Genomic DNA, 18010 nt, shown 5'->3' on the forward strand with positions numbered 1-18010 from the left:
TATGTCCAGAGACATGGACTGCAGTTTCTCTCATATTTCTAGAGTTGGAAAAGCCTTTGAGAGTTTTTAGTTCAGGATTGCTCCCAGGAAACGTGCTTCTCTGGATGGAATCAGAGACGATTTGTCCCTGTTTAACGTGAGACCCAGATTTTGAAACAGGTTTGTACATGCCTGAACCGCGTCCTGCGCAGCTCTCCTGGACGGGGCATTCAGCAACCAGTCGTCCAGGTAAGGAAAGACTTGAAAATGATTCCTCCGCAGGAAAGCTGCTACTGGCGCCAGCACCTTCGTGAAAATCCTCGGGGCTGAGCGAAGACCAAAGGGTAAAACCCTGAATTGAAAATGGCTCTTGGCTACCGTAAAGCGTAGGAACCTTCTGTGCGCTGGGTGAATCGGTACATGAAAGTACGCATCTTCGAGATCGAGCGTGGCCATGCAATCCCCCAGATTGATGAGCCGCAGGAGGTCTTGAAGAGAGACCATCCGGAAAGACAGGGAGATGAGATAGGTGTTGAGCTCCCTGAGATCTAAAATGGGGCGCCATTTCTCTAGCGTCTTCCTTACCAGGAAGAACCTGGAATAGAATCCTTGTCCTTCTTGGTCGGCAGGAACTGGCTCTATTGCCCCTTTCAGGAGCACCTGATGTGCTTCGAGCCGCAGAAGACGCAGGAGTTTACATGGAATGGCTGTAGTAGGGGCTTTGGATGGCGGGATTTGAGTGAATTCTAAGGTATGGCCCTTTCGAATGGTGTTGAGCACCCAACGGTCTGATGTTATCCTGGACCAATTGTGAAGGTATTGGGATACCCTGCCTCCAACTGAGGACTTCCTGGAGGAGGGCACAGTAGGAAGAGCCAGGAGGCCGCTATTGACGTTTGGAGGTATCACGTTCCCGTTGAGCCTGTTTCCCCTTGTTGTAAGGCCTGGAGTAATTGGAGGATTGGCCCTGCCTTTGTTGATAAGGCCGACGGTATTGCTGTGATCCTGAGCCATAAGATGAATATCGCTGTTGCTGATAGGATCCTCTATAGTTCGTACCTCTGCCTCTGGATCCTTTAAAAGGCGTCTTGCGGTACTGAAGTGTACCCAAAGATCTGGCGGTCTCCGTGTCTTTCTTGATGTCTTGGAGAGTGTCGTCAATTAGCTTTCCGAATAGTGCTTCCCCATCAAAAGGAAGATCTAGGACCTTATTCTGTATCTCAGGTCGAAACCAGGTCGCCTTCAGCCACCCCTGGCGACGGAGAACTGCAGCCCTAGATAACGAGCGAAACGCCGTAGTAGCAATGTCCATCGCGCAGTCAATGATCTCCATCGAGGTCGCCTCCTCCTCTTGTAAGATCTTTTTTGCCTCTGATTTCGATTCTGGAGGAAGCTGATCCAGGAACGGAGCGACATCACACCTAAGCTGGCGGTCATATCTGCCCAATATCGCCAGGGCATTGGCAGCTCGCACCATAAGACTCGCCATCGACGAGAATCTCTTACCAGCATTATCCAATCTCTGTCCGTCCTTGTCCGGAGGAGTTGTCAAGGGAGCAGAGGGGTTGCGGGATTTCCTCTGCGCCGCTTGCGAGATAACTGAATCCGGCCTCGGGTGGCCCGTTTAGGCCGCTGGCCCATCGTCATGTGCTTTGTACTTTTTATCAAGACGTGGTAGCACAGGGACCACCATCACTGGGTTCTTCATAGCCTTAAGGCCTTCCTCCCACAGGTGCTGCACTATCGGTATGGATCTTGTCGTCTTCCTATAAGGTTCCTTGAAATCATACAAGAAACACTCAGTGGCCACCGCAGGCATTGCCAACTTAAATCTGCCAGCTGCTCTTTCCATTAACTGATGGAAGCCGCCTATATCTGCCGGAGGGGAATCCACCGTGTCCGGACATGGAGATGGAGGGTCCAGAATATTGTATTCATTCCATTCAGCAGCTTGATCACCATCGTCTGAATCATGATCCTCATCCGAGGAATAATCATAGGTGTCTACTGGTCTGGAAGGCTCTTCTGGCATTGGTGTCTGTGGTGGAGGAGACACCTGAGCTGGTACCTCAGGAACAGCTGTTGAGGTAGATGCCGTGACAGGAACGGTTTGTACAATTGGAGCCTGAGTAGACCTTGCTGTTCTAGATTTGTAATCCTGAAGCATCAGGTGTAACTCTTGCAAGAAAGAAGAAGGAACTGAAATCATGCCCTGATCCGAAGATTGATGTGGTTGGGAAGAATGAGGATGAGGATGACAATCACCCTCTTGGTCATACCCTCCTTCTGAATCCGTCTCCTGGCACTTTACCAGAAGTTGAGAGGGACTGTCAGCATATTCATATGATTCCTGATCCTCTTCCTCTGACTCATCCTCATTCAACAAGAGTGATGGTGGCAAGGGGGTTACCCTTCTTGGAGAAGTCATGTCCGGCGTAATTCTGGTTATTGAGATAGTGATTCTCTTTTCCGATGCCAAAATCTAACTGAAAACACCGTCGTCGTCGGCTTCGTCGACGGAATATGCTTCGTCGACACTGAGACACTCGACGACAAGATAGGCGTCGTAGTCGCTGCCGTCGACGAGACTGTCGACATCCCCGCCGTCGACGTTGTGAATGTTGTCGTCGTCAAGGCTCTCGTCGACGACACCGTCGTCGTCACCACCGTCGACGAACTTCTCGTTGACGACTCCTTCGGCGACGTTGTCATCGTCGTCGACGTTGTCGTCGTCGACATCCTCGTCGACGACGATGTTGTAGCCGTCGTCGACGATCCTGTCGTCGTCGGTTGTCCCGTGGACGAGCCCGTCGACGGAACCAGTGTCAGCTTAGACTTCTTTTCTTAGGCGGCGGAGCCTCCGTCGATGGCGCTTTCATCGACGACGACTTGGAACTCCTGTCAGACCTTCCCGAAGCTGGGGAAGAGGGTTTTCTGAAGGCTGGATCAGTCTTCAAACCCTTTGAAGGCGTAGATAGTCCCACCCTCTCCTTCTCACCAAGGTGAGGAGATTCGCCTAGACCTTGGCTTTCAGACTCTCTGGGGGTCTTTTTTGAGGCCTTAGAAAGATGTTCCACAGAAGGAGCAGGGGAACCCCTACCCCTCTTGACTGACCTTCTTGATGAAGACTTAGACGCAGAGTCATCACTGTCACTGGAGACAGTATCCTTCCTGGACTTCAATTTCTGGAGCCATGTCAGAAGCCTACCCTCACGGTCCCGAGGGTCTTGGTTGAAAAAGTGCAACAGATCTTACAGTCCGCAGCCTTGTGGTCAGGATAGAGGCAATAGATGCAGTCTTTATGCTTATCCTCAATGAACAGCCTTTTCTTACCACAGGTGGAACATGGCATGAAAAGAGCCTTCTTTTTCTCTTTGTCAGACATCCTGGAAGGAACAGCTAACAATCTGAAGAGAATCTGAAAAGAATCTGAAGAAAAAACCTTGAAGAAACTTCCTAAAGAGTAGAAGTTGAGCAGAGCTCAAAGGAGACTCCCTAGCACAACGTGCGGTAGAAAATCTGAGGCTCTGAGGTTCCTTCAGGAGGGTTCTATGGGGTGAGGCTCTTCTGATTGGCTGATGCCTAAGTTTGGTCTCTTTTACAAAAAGAGGCGGATATGCTACAAAAGGGAATGAGGCCTAGGCCTTTTTCTTTCTCTTTTGTACCTACTTCTATGTTATTGTTGTTACCGAGACTCCCATGCCGACGACGGGGAATGATACAAAAGCATGGGAATCTATGAAAGTTCCAATACTGGGGCAACAATGAGATCCTAGAGAAGGTGATCCTATGGGTATGCTTCATTGATGACAACAAAAGAGATGACTGGGCTGTTCCTAGGGGAAGGAGAAAGGAGGGGGTTGGTCACAAGGGTGAAGGGGCTAGTGCTCAATGGAGGACCATCCCTGGGTATCCAATTTGTTGGATATAATGGCCTCACACACCCTTGCGAGTGTCATGCTTCATCATAGGCAATGCTTTTCATTGGGTAGGCGGTGCAATGTCCAACGGGCTCACCTCAAAGAGGGGCTCTTTATCGGAGATCTTTTATCCAACTGCCTATGGGTGAAGTGGGAGTGAGGGGCCAGGACAGAGTAGAAAGTGTGGGTGAAGATAAAATGTGGCGCAAGGTACCGGAAAACAATTTTATTCTGGTGGTCCTCTGCCACAGGTAAAATCAAGGGTAGCCGGTGCTCATGGGAACTGTGGTTTCCCAGAGTGACCAAGGCTAAAGTGCAAATGGTGTAGTAGACATGTTTCTCGCTTTTCGTATATTAACTGCGATTCTTCAGGACCTTATAACAAACTACAATCTACAAAAACATGATCTAATAAATAGTATCAGTTATAATACAGCACATAACTTGTACTACCTGTCTGACACTGCTCTTGCCTAAAGGTTAGAGATCTAAGGTGTCAACAGTACCCGGTGGGTCTGACATCAAGGGAGAAGCCAAGTGGGTGAAGGTTTCTACTGCTTGTGTCCAGGCCAGTTTTGCCTACACATCACACCGGGTCCGGATAGTCCAACAAATTGGATACCCAGGGATGGTCCTCCATTGAGCACTAGCCCCTTCACCATTGTGACCAACCCCCTCCTTTCTCCTTCCCCTAGGAACAGCCCAGTCATCTCTTTTGTTGTCTACATATCTGGGGCTACGACTGCGGCCGGACCTTCCATTCACTTCTCTCTGAATGGTAATCAAAGCACTACTGGATCAAAATTGATCCTCGTTTTCCCCTGCCTTTTGTTACATCATACGCTTCATTGATAACTTGTGTTTAGTTTGGGAAGGAGGTGAGGAAGGGTTAATAAACTTCTTAAAATCACTGACTGAGAATCCTCTGAAACTACAATTCACTATGAGATAAGCAATGAAAAAAATCTACTTCTTGGACACTGAAGTGTATATTGAAAAAGAAAAAATGTGCACTAAATTACACCGTAAGCCATCGAGCGGTTACAGTATTTTATTTGCTAACAGTGCCCATCCAAATACATTAAAATGAAGCGTTCCATATAGGGAATTTTATGAGTGTGCAGGAACTGCTCCGAAATAGAAGAATTTGAATCTAAGGGGCGGAAGATGTTTGAGAGATTCAGACGGCGAGGATATCCGATCAGTGGGCTCAAGGATGGCTTTTCAAGAGCTAGATCCAAAGACTGGGATGATTTATTGACTCCAAAAAATTTGAACAATGTGGAGGATGACTAAGTCATAAGATACATAATGGATTTTAATCAGGCAGAGAGATAAGTAAAAAAAAACGGTGTGCACCTATTGAAATATTCTCACAAAAGATGAAGATTTGAGGGAGGAAATGTCAAAATTTCTCAACATTACATACAAAAAGACTGCCTCACTAGGTGACAGGCTGGACAAAGCCATTTTGTAAAAACAAGAAATTCATTAAAAAATTGGCTTAAGAAACCGGGTATTTTTTTTTAGATACCAGAAGTGCAAAGCATGCCAAATAGGTCGAAATATGACAAGCTTTAATACATCAGATGGTAACACAAAACAAATTCATGAATTGATACATTGTAATCCCACACATGTAGTGTACATACTAGAATTTAGGTGTGGTAAGAAATACATTGGAAGTACTGTAAACAAAATACATTGCGTATACTTCAGCATCTCAGAGTGTTCGCTAATCAAGATTATCGGACGCCCAGACTATGACTGTAATCTAGCCTTGATTATAATCTTCAGGGTAATTCTATTCATCCTCCTTGTGCATAATAACCCTCAAATTAGTAGTAGTATTCATTTTGTTTACCACTTCCTGACCCACCCTCAAAGCAAGGTGGATTGTGTGTGATGCCTTAAACAAATGGATAATATAAGGTTATAATAGGAACAGGGGCTGATGTAACTGAAATGACTTTACATCATATAAGATGCTGCTATGCAAATGCACTTTAGAAATGATCAGGTTATAACACACTGATGATATTGAAAGAATATGCTGCTATAAGATGCACCATATAACAAACAGGTGAGACCAAGAAAATAGGCTGCCAGGTAATGCACGGAAACAATAGAGATCAGATCTGAGATACCTGACATAATTTTATATCATATATGTTGGTGCCATGGAAATGCTCTTTAAAGATTATGTATTTTATGATAAACTGAGGAAATTGAGATAAAATGCTGCTATAAGATGCACTTTATAACATACTGGTAAGACCGAGATAATATACTGTAATGGAAGGCATTTTAAAATGCTTTAAAAAAATGATATTTAACAAACGCAATGGAATTAGGCACGGCTTGCACTTTTGTAGAGAGGAGACATTTTTTGCACTTTATTGATTGCCTCATATTTAAGAGACAATGGAATTGCTGTTTAATCTCAGGAATGTGATAAAAAGAACACAATAGAGTTCGGATCGGATGTAATAGGCAGCAATTTGTAGTATGTAAGATGCTGCTATGAAAAAATACTGCAGAAATGGTAAATTCATATTGTAAAGTACTTTACAACTAATTGGTGATTACAAGGAAATATGTTGAAAAAATTGTAGATGAAATTTATTGTTGCTAGAGAATTGGAGATGGGAGTACTTTACCCCGAAAAAACTGAATGTGAATAGACAATACAAGTTGATCTTGTCAATAGGTTTGCATATGAGGTTTGTTTTCCAACAATCATGTAGAGGTCACAAAGGGTACTTCACCGAAAATTCAAAGATTAAAGGAAGGTCTAAAATGGATTTTAAATTGGGGGTGGGATTAAAGAAATGGAAGGAGGTTTCCCTTTAAATAGACACTCTGAACCATGACCTCTTGTTGGTGTAGTAGAGGGAGGCTTTTTTGCTGAAACGCGTCAACCAGATCTATGAGCACGAACCACTTTTGAAATGCTGCAAAAATCAAATACAAAAATTGTGTAAACATACCGATTGGTGCCGTCCCCTGTTGTGACATATTATATAATATATATTATATATATATATATATACACACTTATACACTTACTCCTTGTTTCTGAAACCCTCTTACCTGTCTCTCCACATCATCTGTGATCTGTTTGATCTTTAACTTGTAATCCTGTGTAAGCAAATCAAGCTGTTTATCAATGAACTCCAGGTGATCTTGTAATTCCGCTCGCTTCTCCAGACAGTGTACCCTAGAAGGAAAAACAGAAAGGAGAGGAATACTGAGTGCACAGGTACAAGATGACTACAGTGACTTAAATTTAAAACGGTGGGCAAAGGGAGTAGCCGATTGTTCAGATGACACTAAGACCACATACCCACCACCAAAAATAAATGTTTCTAATATTCCACACAACACTAGAATATTAGTAAATGAATGCACATCAGTTCAAGGCAGAACGTTCACTCATAAATCTATTCAGAATATCTAGAAGCCATTATTTAAACCATGCAGACCTCGATCAGAGTCAACAGATTCCTCTCCACAGAATCTCACCTTTGTTCCTGTGCAGCGACATGCACAGAGTTCATCTCGCGACGCACGACCTCTGCAATCTGCTTTGCTCTCACTGTGTGTTGCTCAAACTTGGTCTTCACTGCAGACTGAGAGATGCATTCCTGTAAAAGGAAAAGTTGCTTAGAAACCTTGCAAACATTTACTCTCAGCCGGAGAAAAATCTCACCACATCTGAAACCAATACTGCGCACACCCCAAACCTCCCTCCTCCTTAGCACAATTTTCTTCTTCTTTTCCCAGGTTATGATTTTGAAGTAAGAACATGCCCCTTGAGAGGTCTTGGGAATAAATATGAACTCTGATCACCTCAAATCGTCTTTCAAAGTTTTGAAACTCCATCATTCGTACTTGAAATCCCTCTGCCAGAGCACCACCTGAAATAAAAACAAATAGGTCAACTGACATACACTCCTTTTTAGACAATAGCATCATTGAACAACAAGAGATAACTGAACTACTGCCAGCACACTACTGAAAGTAAACTTGTCACCTTACATGACCAACTCTATCAGGTTTTGAACTTTTAACAATCAGGCAAAAGTGTTCCAATGCAAGAGATCCACAGAGTATGTTCAACTGGAATATTTGGTTAATTTAGTGTATGCCCCTTGCAAGACTTTAGTATGAATCCTGGCATGCTGACCAATCAGATCGCCTACTGTTATCATTAAAACGAGAACTGGCGAGCTAAAATTACAAAGCTGGCATAGCAACTAACTCTTAAGCATATGATTGCCTCCAATTACACTTTATCTGCAATTAATTTCTGCATTGTTTGAATGCAATTTAAATGGCAAGGATCCCATTCCAGTTATTCCCACGAGGCTGAATTTCAAATCCATTACACTAAAGCAGTCTCCTCAGTCAGTGTTTGCTGTTAAAGAACACCAAGCCTACTAATATCACCCATTTAATCCCTGACCCAGCATCATCATTGTTTTATCTGTACTGTCCAAATAATGCACAAAACAGCCGCTGTCCGTTTTGGATATTACAGATACTGAAAAAATGTTTAGCGACAATATCTCAGTGACAAGCAATTCACCCTCAGACAATGGAAAAAAGAGAAAAGCCAGGTCTTTGCTTCCAGTTAACTGCTTTAACATTTCCTTCAGACATTTATCATGGTTTTGAAAAGAACTAAATGCAAATTGAGTCATGCTTCTCCAAACCTCCTTCAGGCATTCCCTGTGCCTTCTGGATTCGTGCGTTCAGAACCTCTTTCGCAGATACAAAAAAGATCCTGTCCCCAGCTTGCGCACGATCCAATACCCCAAGCTCTTCCACTAGAAAGCTTGTACAGCGCTCCATATGCTGCCTGCGAACCTATAAGAACAAAAGTGAAATGAGAGGAAGTCACATCACCTTCTAATAGAACTGAACTGTTTGCAACATACATTCAAGGTTAAAAAGCAAGCAAGAGCTACGGATGAAACTATACAATCACAACAGTAACACGATGCAAGACGATGCACTGTTTCTGCTCATGGAATTTGTGCATTAGAACTTTTTTTGCTTAGCAGTTCAGCATTCGTTACCTCTACTGAAGCAGAGACACATTATGTCATCTTACATAGAGTTCACCAAACCACAATGATACAGTTATAGCTTATGAATGCCTATTACATACTGCAGAAGAGAACCCTTGGCACTGAAGAAAAAGGAAGACCTACCCACTCTCCTGGATGCCTGCGTCTTTGAGCCACCTGTTTCCAGGTTCAGCTCCATCTTTGTTAGCAACACTTCATGGTTCGACCTGCCATGTAATACAGTGTCGCTGGAGCTTTGAGCTGCAGTCAGCTTGCTGAGATTCAACATCTCTTCTAGGGGTTGTCCCATCCCCTCAATAACCAGCAAGAGCTTTTGGATTAATTTTGGGCCCATTTCATTCTTTTGTGATTTTTAGTATTTTTAGCTATATACATCATGTCAACTTTACCTATTTTTCCTATGTGTGCGACTTAACCTATTTGATTACATTTTCAACTTTCAAATAACTTGGTTTGGATCTTTAATTTTTTTCTCTTAACTCTGGTATTGTTTGATTAGCTGTGGCACATATGTTCCACACATTAAGAGGACACCTTGGACTTTGGTCAATCTATCATAGGCAAGTCAAGGAATTCTTTAGATAAACCAATTTATCCTGAGGATCATGTTGGCTGGGCCTAGTAGGAGCTCAGTCATAGTTCAAAATCAAGACTTGGCCCTCTTTGCCTCATTACCTTTACCTCTAGCACTCACCACCACCGAAAGCCTGACATTCCAGGTTCCTACACAAACTCCAGAACAGTTTAAATATTCTGTAGATAGTCTAGCACCCATTTGTCCTTTGCTTTACTCCAACATGTGGAGATATCCAACAGATGTGTGTCATGTTTCTATGTACGCAAATATACAGCAGGTTTTAGGACATCTGAAAAAAGAGGTCTCTCCCCGATTAGTTCAATAGTTACATGAATCTAGTAAGAGGTACTCCTAGCCAGGAGAAAGCTGCCTTCCTGTTCACTATCTCATTCTCCTCAGACCCAAATGTCAGTGTCCATCAGTGTGGCATGCACAAGAAATTATAATATTAAGTCTCAGTGAATTTATTATTCTTTACTGTCACCTGCAAGGGACAAGAACACTCGGGGTTTAAGAGTGGGTCCTAATAAGCTTGGAGGTAGAGAAATCACCTTCCGTGACTCTTTGGCTGAGTTTGAATGCTTCTACAGGTGTCTCTTTCTGGTTTCCAAAAAGGCCAAGCTTAGCCAGCAAATGAACTTTCTTTTTGTATTTTCGTCATCTTCTGACATAGGTCTGACAGCTCAATGGTATGATACAGGGGAAAGAAGAGAACACTGGAGATATACTAATAATAATAAAAAAGAGTCTTATTAGTGGATGAAGAACTGCAGACAGCATCTACCTAGAAGGAAAATAACTTGTTACCTACATTGATTTAACAAAACTGTGACAGACAGAAGTCTTAATATTTCAATTTGAATTAAAACACTTACATGCTTGCAAAATAGCTGCATACCCTGCCCTGCATACAGTTTCATGCAATACAAGTCACAAATCCAAGAGAAGGTTGCAAGAACTAGCTAGTGCTCTAGTTTTGTAACCAGGAGTATTGCACTGCAGTTTCTATCCAGCACAGACAGACGATGAAATGCAAATGTCTAATTTGCAGCCCTCATAAACCAGTTCCCTAAATCCACCCAGTACAAAAATCTTTGTTACAGACCTCCTCCATGTACTCGGGCTCCGAAGCAGAAGCATCCCAGCGATTATTCAGTATGAAGATGTTGGGGCGGGAGAGGCGCTCGTTTACTTTGTGGAAGAACTGTTTCTCCTACACGAAGAAATACAAGAGGCACATCACAAAAAATCCAAACTTAACCGTGCCACTCATGGTGAATTTGCTGTGCAACCTACCGTCTGCATCAATGTGGATTCAGAATTTGCAACCAACACAAACACATCGGCATCCAGACAGAATTTGTCAATCCAGCTATCCAGTTCTGTGGTAACATCAATGCCTGGGCTGAGGGACATGGTGAGAGTTTATTTGTAGAAATACCTTGAACTTATCTACGAGCTAGATGACAGTGTTTAGTCTACTGATTTTGACTCATAAGGGCAGATATTGGTAAAACAGTATGCCAGACAACGGCAAATGACAACATCCCCACTACAATGGTCTTAGGAGGCAACACCAAACCCTAAAAGAGGCTTGAATCACGAATCACAATATCACACTTAGATTGTAAGGAGGGTATCCCAGGCACACATTAAAGCTCCAGTGTCTCTTAGTACAAAGGGGTGGGGGGAGGGATACATGACCATCACTGCAGAACTATAAAAGTGCCTTCGAGAAAACAAAGCTGTGTGGACTGTCAGATGGTTGCACAAGTATGTGCGACTATATTTGTTAAACAGCAAGTGTAAGCACTCAACTGTTCATGAGCCCACTGCTAAGGAATCATATAATAAACCATTTAAGAAACAGATTGGAACGAAGCGCTTGTATTTCAAGTATCTCAATCCTGACTTAGGGACAATACAAAGATCACACGATTTTGCGCATTGCGTTGGAGACTGTTTGGCGTTCCCTTGCATACAGTCTACTGTAAAGATGTCATGCTCTTGACTTCACCAATTGGATGGGCACTCTCATAAATGGTGAAGCCCAACGTATATAATTAATAAACCCTGAAGAAGTCCTTATGGACGAAACGCGTTGGCTGGGCTGACTGAGCTAAGGCTTTAAAGAAATATAAAGGAAGAATTCACAACACAAACACGTGACTCTGTTGTAATATCATTTGTCTATGTGACTTCTATTGAATTGGTATTGAAAGGATTATATACCGTAGATATTGATCTTTATATTATCCCTAAGACAGGATTGACATACTTGAAATACAAGCACTTCTGTTCCAATCTGTTTCTATAAAAGTGCAAGCCCCACAATCCCAAAATGACAGCAATGATCCCCATTTATAGACATCATGTGGACAGGGTTTAAAAATAGAATTACTAGCGCATAACTAGGATGGAACCTCCTATCCAAATCAAGCAGCTTATCTCACCTGTCCATTAGCACAAGGTCATCCTTTAGAAGAGGACACTTGGAGTTAGGCCACATGACACTGACCAGGGAACCAGAGTCAATAAGGTCATCCTGGTGCAAGGCGTGAGCCAGCTGGTTTACAGTCTGTAAAAAGCAATGACAATCATGTGTCAATAAAACAGAAATGGTGACATGGAAGGACAGAGTGCGAGAGTTCCAGCGAAGCAGGAAGACCTGAGAGACGCACGGAAGCATTCCAAATAGTGAAAAAGAGGCAGGGAGAACTGACTGAGTAAAATGCCAGAAGACAATATCTGAAAGGATAACTGAGAAAGACATTGAATGTCTGGTGACATAGAGAAATAAGAAACTGACCAGAGATATTTTCTAAACAAACAGCGACATTAAGAGTATCATCTTCATAGGGTTATTGAAAGCATACTGAATAGAACCTGTAACCTTTTCTCAGTTTGAATTTTAGTCCTTTAGAGCTCACTTACCTTTACATTCCTCCTTTCCTCTGAGCCCTCAATCAGCAAATAAGCCTCCTTCACTTCTGTGCCCTCCACCCGCAGGAAACAGTTGGTTGTGTGTCCTATACCTGATGGAAGGACTTTGTCCCAAAGCATAGCATTAATCACTGTGCTCTTCCCATTGCTCGTCCTAGAACACAAAGAATATCCAAGCTCATGAGACAAAGCACAAGTACAGTCCACATACCCTGCAGCAGCACAACACTCCACTGGCAAAGGAAGACACCACAGTAATCAAAGAAATGCTACTCCAAGTTACAATGCATGCTACATTACAAAGCTGATGTCCAAGTAGCTCCCCTTCGGAACCGCTACTCCTGAACCCTCTCCACTTATATCTGAGGTAACTGGATTTGTACACATCAACCAACCCCCACCCCTGAAATAAATACATGCATCTTCTGAGGGGTAAGGGAACCCATGTACTTTCTTACCTTCCGAAAAAAGCAACTTTCATGTGACGTCGTGCCAGCACTTCTGCGATACCACTTACTTTGGCCAGGTAACTTTTCACCTCACATACTTGCTCTTCAGTGGTAACTGGGTCGAGCTCAGAATTCCTATGAGTTTCTGAAATACATGAAAGAAATGCCAACACATTCTTCGTATGAGATTAATCGGAAGCTTTCCATAGAGCAGGGAGGAGAAGACTGTTACCCGAAATTGCTGTAATGCAAGTATGGCCGCTTTTCCTGGTGAAATATGGCTAGGGAAATCCATGAGACCAAACCCAATCAATCAAACAGTGATTTTCTATTGGTACAGGCTGCCAAAAAAATAAACATTTAAACAACTTACTTGATAATCCTGCAGTCAAGACAGTCTATTTTCCCGTATGCACACACAGGGAACAGTGTCTTCTGGGAAGTGTGCTGATGTTCACAATTAAAACATTTGCTTTTACTAGATTTTCTGCTCAGAGAAATATTGAAAATGTATGACAAGCTATCAGACTGCAGTTCACAGAGTAATATGGAACAAGAGAATTTATTGCAATGCCACTCAAAATCGGTCTATTGTAGTTTCTAGAATCAGTATAATTTTCCAACAAGTAGATTGTAAAAAGTTAAAAAAAATAATTCCTAAGGTGTAATCAACTTATTCTATATCTGCCTTAGCCTTATCCACTACTGTGTGTCAAGTCCCTACCTTACACTGAACTTAAGGGCCAAATTAATTCTCCACATCTGACCTTGTGTAGAGTTTGCTTACATAAACCAGTGATCATATAACTCAAATGTACTAATGAAAATATTTTCCTAATGCAATATGCAAGCAATTTGTGATATTTAAGAACCAGGTTAAATAGACACTGAGACTTGGTGTATTAAAGGTTGGCCTAGGCTACCGAAACACTAACAAGGACTACTACACAAGGAAATTATAGGAGTTACAACTATCCTCAAATGAGGTCCTAGAAAGCAAGGCTCCTGGTGCCTGGCCTGGAATATTTGATAGTGAGACTTACAGTAAAAAAGTGAAGAACCCAGATAACTGGGGAAATATATACAGAATGTTTATTATGTGATCAGAGAGGATGCCACGCCCATGATAACAGTAAGAGATGTTAATCATATTAAAAGTAAATAAGAAAGGTACATTTTTCCCATGCACCCTCACTGAAGCGAAAATTCTACTGCTAGCCATTGGAATCTATAAAGCGACTACGAAAAACCAACAAAGCACAATCAGAAATACTGAGAAATCCACCCATCACATCTACAACACTTGGCATAGTTTGGGTGGGAGACCCACTCCATGAAAAGTACTAATGAGATTAAATGTCGAAAAAACTGGGGAAACAAAAATCCAACCATTCTTTTAAGAATAAGCAGGATCCCCTTCCTCTACACCCTCTGTATCTTAGAGAAGATGGAATTGAGGAAGGAAAATCACAGGCTTGAAGGTTAAGGAACAACCCTGGCACAAGAATGTACCTGAACTAGGAGATTAAGTGTGTTCCTCAAACAGATCCATAGTAGCTGAGAAAAAACATCCAAAGCCGGCAGAAAACCATTAAACAGAAACACAATAGTAAATATATGGACAGAAATTCAAAACTTAAGAGGTAGAAGAGAGCAAGAGCATCAATTAATGTCTAAAGGAACTTTATTCTGATAAAGTCGAGAGGATGAAGATTTTGATTAAGGGGAAAGCATTGAATGCCAGGAACTCCTATTTCTTGAGTTATAGCCAAACATTCTACTATTAGATTTTCGATTAGAACTAGCCTGGTTTGAAGGAGACATGAGGTGGTGGGAATCTTTACTTTGCCATCAATTCAGAGATAGGCAGATCTTCCAGGGAGTATTTTACAGTATGGCTGTATAAATATATCAGTATCCAAATTTCATACTAGATAGAAGATGCAGCCCTAGAATATAACTGGAAGGACCATAAAACCATAATCATCAGGGTTTACCATCTATAGACAAGTGCACACGACTCGCCTCTGAGTGGATTATATCCTCAACTCCAAAATGATATATGACTGCGCATGTTTGTCTAGGAGCCTTTTACAGTCTTACCAATACCCCCAGTCTCAGTAAACAGACTCAGAACCCAAAAATCAAGGAGTATAGGATGGTAGCTCACTGACCAGGTGCACAACATATAAGAGAACTGATAATCAGCATCAACTGGGTTTCTTGTACATTAGGACTCAGATGCCCATTCACCATGTAACAGACAGCAATAAGGATGACAATTATCGTGACATAACAGGAGCCTGAAGACTGATAAATGAAAAGCTTTCAAAACATCTATTCGAATTAGAGCAATACAGAAGAGACTGAATCCCAAAATAACCTAATGTAAAATAGGGAAGATAAGTAGACAGATATAAAAAATTCATGGACTACAAAGAGCTAACCATCCTTTGCCTAAAGTAAATATTACATGAATACTAAAGTAAGACGGCCAACTTAATTGCCAAAAGAAACAGGGACCCACAAAATAAAGTCTAAAACTACCCTGGATATTGAATTGAAACAAGCATTGGCATAGCCAATAGGTCTCGCTTTTGGGACCTTCTAAGTATTTAGTTATGCAGCACAATATCCTTCGTGCAACAACATCAACTGTTGCGTGGCTAAACACTTATAAGGTCCCAAAGGTGAGACCTATTGGCTATGGCAATGCTTGTTATTTTTTGTTCTTGGGGGAAACCGGGCTAGTGCCAGGAGGGTCAAGGTTGAGTGACAGGGAGGTGAGGAGTGAATGCCAGGAGGGACAAAGATGACTGTCACGCCATGGGGGTGAAGGGTGAGTGCCAGAGAGGTGAGGAGTGAGTGCCAGGGAGATGTGACATAAGGAGGGTCACGGGTGAGTGCCAGGGAGGGGAAGGGTGAGTGCCGAGAAGGGGAAGGGTGAGTGCCAGGGGTGAGGGGTAGCTGCCAGGCCAGGGGGGTGAAGGGCTAGTGCCACGGAGGTGAAGGTTGAGTGCCAGGTCAGGGGGATGAAGGGTGAGTGCCAGGGAGATGAAGGGTGAGTGCCATGGAGGTGAGACGTAAGAGTCAGGAGGGTCAAATGTGAGTGCCAGGGAAGGGAAGGGTGAGTTCAAGGAAGGGTAGCTGCCAGGCCAGGGGGATGAAGGGCTAGTGCCATGGAGGTGAAGGGTGAGTGCCAAGGGGGTGAGTAGTGAATGCCAGGAGGGACATTGGTGAGTGTCAGCGAGGTGAAGCATATGTGCCAGGGAGGGGAAGTATGAGTACCAGGAGGGTCGAGGGTGAGTGTCAGGGAGGTGACAGTTGAGTGTCACAGAGAGTCAATGCTGAGTGCGAGAGAGGGAGAAGGGTGAGTGCCAGGTGTGAGGAGTGACTGCCAGGGCTGAGGTGTGAAGGGTGAGTGCTAGGGAGGTGAGAGGTGAGTGACAGACTGCAAACAGTAGTGAGCTGGGGTCTAGAAGGAGGTGCGGAGATGTGTGTGCCAGGCTGGGACGCACCAATGCCAGGCCAGACTTGGGTGGATGTAAGAACCTCTGAAAGGCGGGTGCCAGGTCACTCGTAACCTTAGTACAGGAGTGGGGTGCGAGGAAGAGAGTAACATCTTCAAACAAGAAACTATTCAAAATCCTGAAAACTTCACTTTATGGTCTTGCAACCTTAAGTGGAAAATAATAAGCAAATGAATGGGCTTCCGTAGCAGACTTGCAGCTTGTTACAGCAACTTATTGAGATAAAGTTTGCATTGCAAATAAGCCAAAGCTAACACAATTTGAATTAGTAACAGTAAGATTCGAAATGAACTAGTGACAAGTTAAAAAAGTACCTCAGGATTGAACCGAGGATATAGAATAATAAAAATGGGGGCAATATTGGTCTCCTTTTCACAGCTGACAGCCACAAAAACAGGGTTTTGTGGAGGACTAGGATTCTGGTGGAATCAGAATGTTTAAAAGAGTCAATTTTTCATAAAACTTTTTTTTTTAACACACTAGCATATAGTGCCATGCGAGTGCCACTGCCCTTCTCCTAAGACACAACCTCTGTGAAACAAACCGATTAGATTAGAATAACTGTTTGCTGTTTAAAACTAGTGGGGCACAAATGCAGTTTAGAATTCTGGTTATTGCTTGAAGGAAGGATAAGAAACCTGGTTACCTTTGTCTGTACCACTGATATCTATGTGGATCGGAGAAAATGCATGGAGTGGTATGGTTGAAAGGAGACGTGCAGGCTGCTTGAATATTGAATCGATTTGATTGTCAAGAACTAGGAAACAAGAGTCAATGCTGAATAAATCTAGAAACCGAACACTTTCACGGCGAGCGCAGTTGTGAAAGTGAAACTGATCGCATGAAAGTGAAACTGATTGCGATCGCGCTAACTGGCTGAGAGGAGGCTGATAGGCAGTGATTGGCTGGGTGTGTGTGGTTGTGTGTGTGAGGTTGTTTGTGTGTGGTTGCGTGTGTGTGGTTGCGTGTGTGTGGTTGCGTGTGTGTGGTTGCGTGTGTGTGGTTGCGTGTGTGTGGTTGCGTGTGTGTGGTTGCGTGTGTGTGGTTGCGTGTGTGTGGTTGCGTGTGTGTGGTTGCGTGTGTGTGGTTGCGTGTGTGTGGTTGCGTGGTTGTGGTTGCGTGGTTGTGGTTGCGTGGTTGTGGGTGTGTGGTTGTGGGTGTGTTTGTGGGTGTGTTTGTGGGTGTGTTTGTGGGTGTGTTTGTGGGTGTGTTTGTGGGTGTGTTTGTGGGTGTGGTTGTGTGTGTGGCTGTGTGTGTGTGGTTGGTTGTGTGTGTGTCGTAGTTGTGGATGTGGTTTTGGGTGTGGTTGTGGGTGTGGGTGTGGTTGTGTGTGTGGTTGTGTGTGTGGTTGTGTGTGTGGTTGTGTGTGTGGTTGTGTGTGTGGTTGTGTGTGGCGTTGTGTGTGCGTGTGGTTGTGTGTGCGTGTGGTTGTGTGTGCGTGTGGTTGTGTGCGTGTTGTGTGTGCGTGTTGTGTGTGCGTGTTGTGTGTGCGTGTTGTGTGTGCGTGTTGTGTGTG

General features: G+C 43.3%; 1 protein-coding gene across 2 annotated transcripts in view; it reads right to left on the reverse strand.

Annotated features, from left to right (window-relative positions):
- The window catches only part of MFN2 (mitofusin 2), a 131952-nt gene that overhangs the window by 61895 nt on the left and 52047 nt on the right, over positions 1-18010 (reverse strand). For both annotated transcript variants that reach the window (XM_078642198.1, XM_078642199.1), the window contains exons 3-11: positions 12974-13109; positions 12507-12669; positions 12026-12150; positions 10869-10977; positions 10678-10785; positions 8618-8771; positions 7752-7819; positions 7425-7546; positions 6993-7119 (exon numbers count right to left, since the gene is read on the reverse strand). In XM_078642198.1, the coding sequence (XP_078498324.1) occupies positions 6993-7119; positions 7425-7546; positions 7752-7819; positions 8618-8771; positions 10678-10785; positions 10869-10977; positions 12026-12150; positions 12507-12669; positions 12974-13109 (1112 nt within the window). The remainder of the gene's footprint in view (positions 1-6992; positions 7120-7424; positions 7547-7751; positions 7820-8617; positions 8772-10677; positions 10786-10868; positions 10978-12025; positions 12151-12506; positions 12670-12973; positions 13110-18010) is intronic.

Source organism: Lissotriton helveticus, chromosome 5_1 (assembly GCF_964261635.1).
Source record: "Lissotriton helveticus chromosome 5_1, aLisHel1.1, whole genome shotgun sequence".
In the NCBI taxonomy this organism is placed as follows: domain Eukaryota; kingdom Metazoa; phylum Chordata; class Amphibia; order Caudata; family Salamandridae; genus Lissotriton; species Lissotriton helveticus.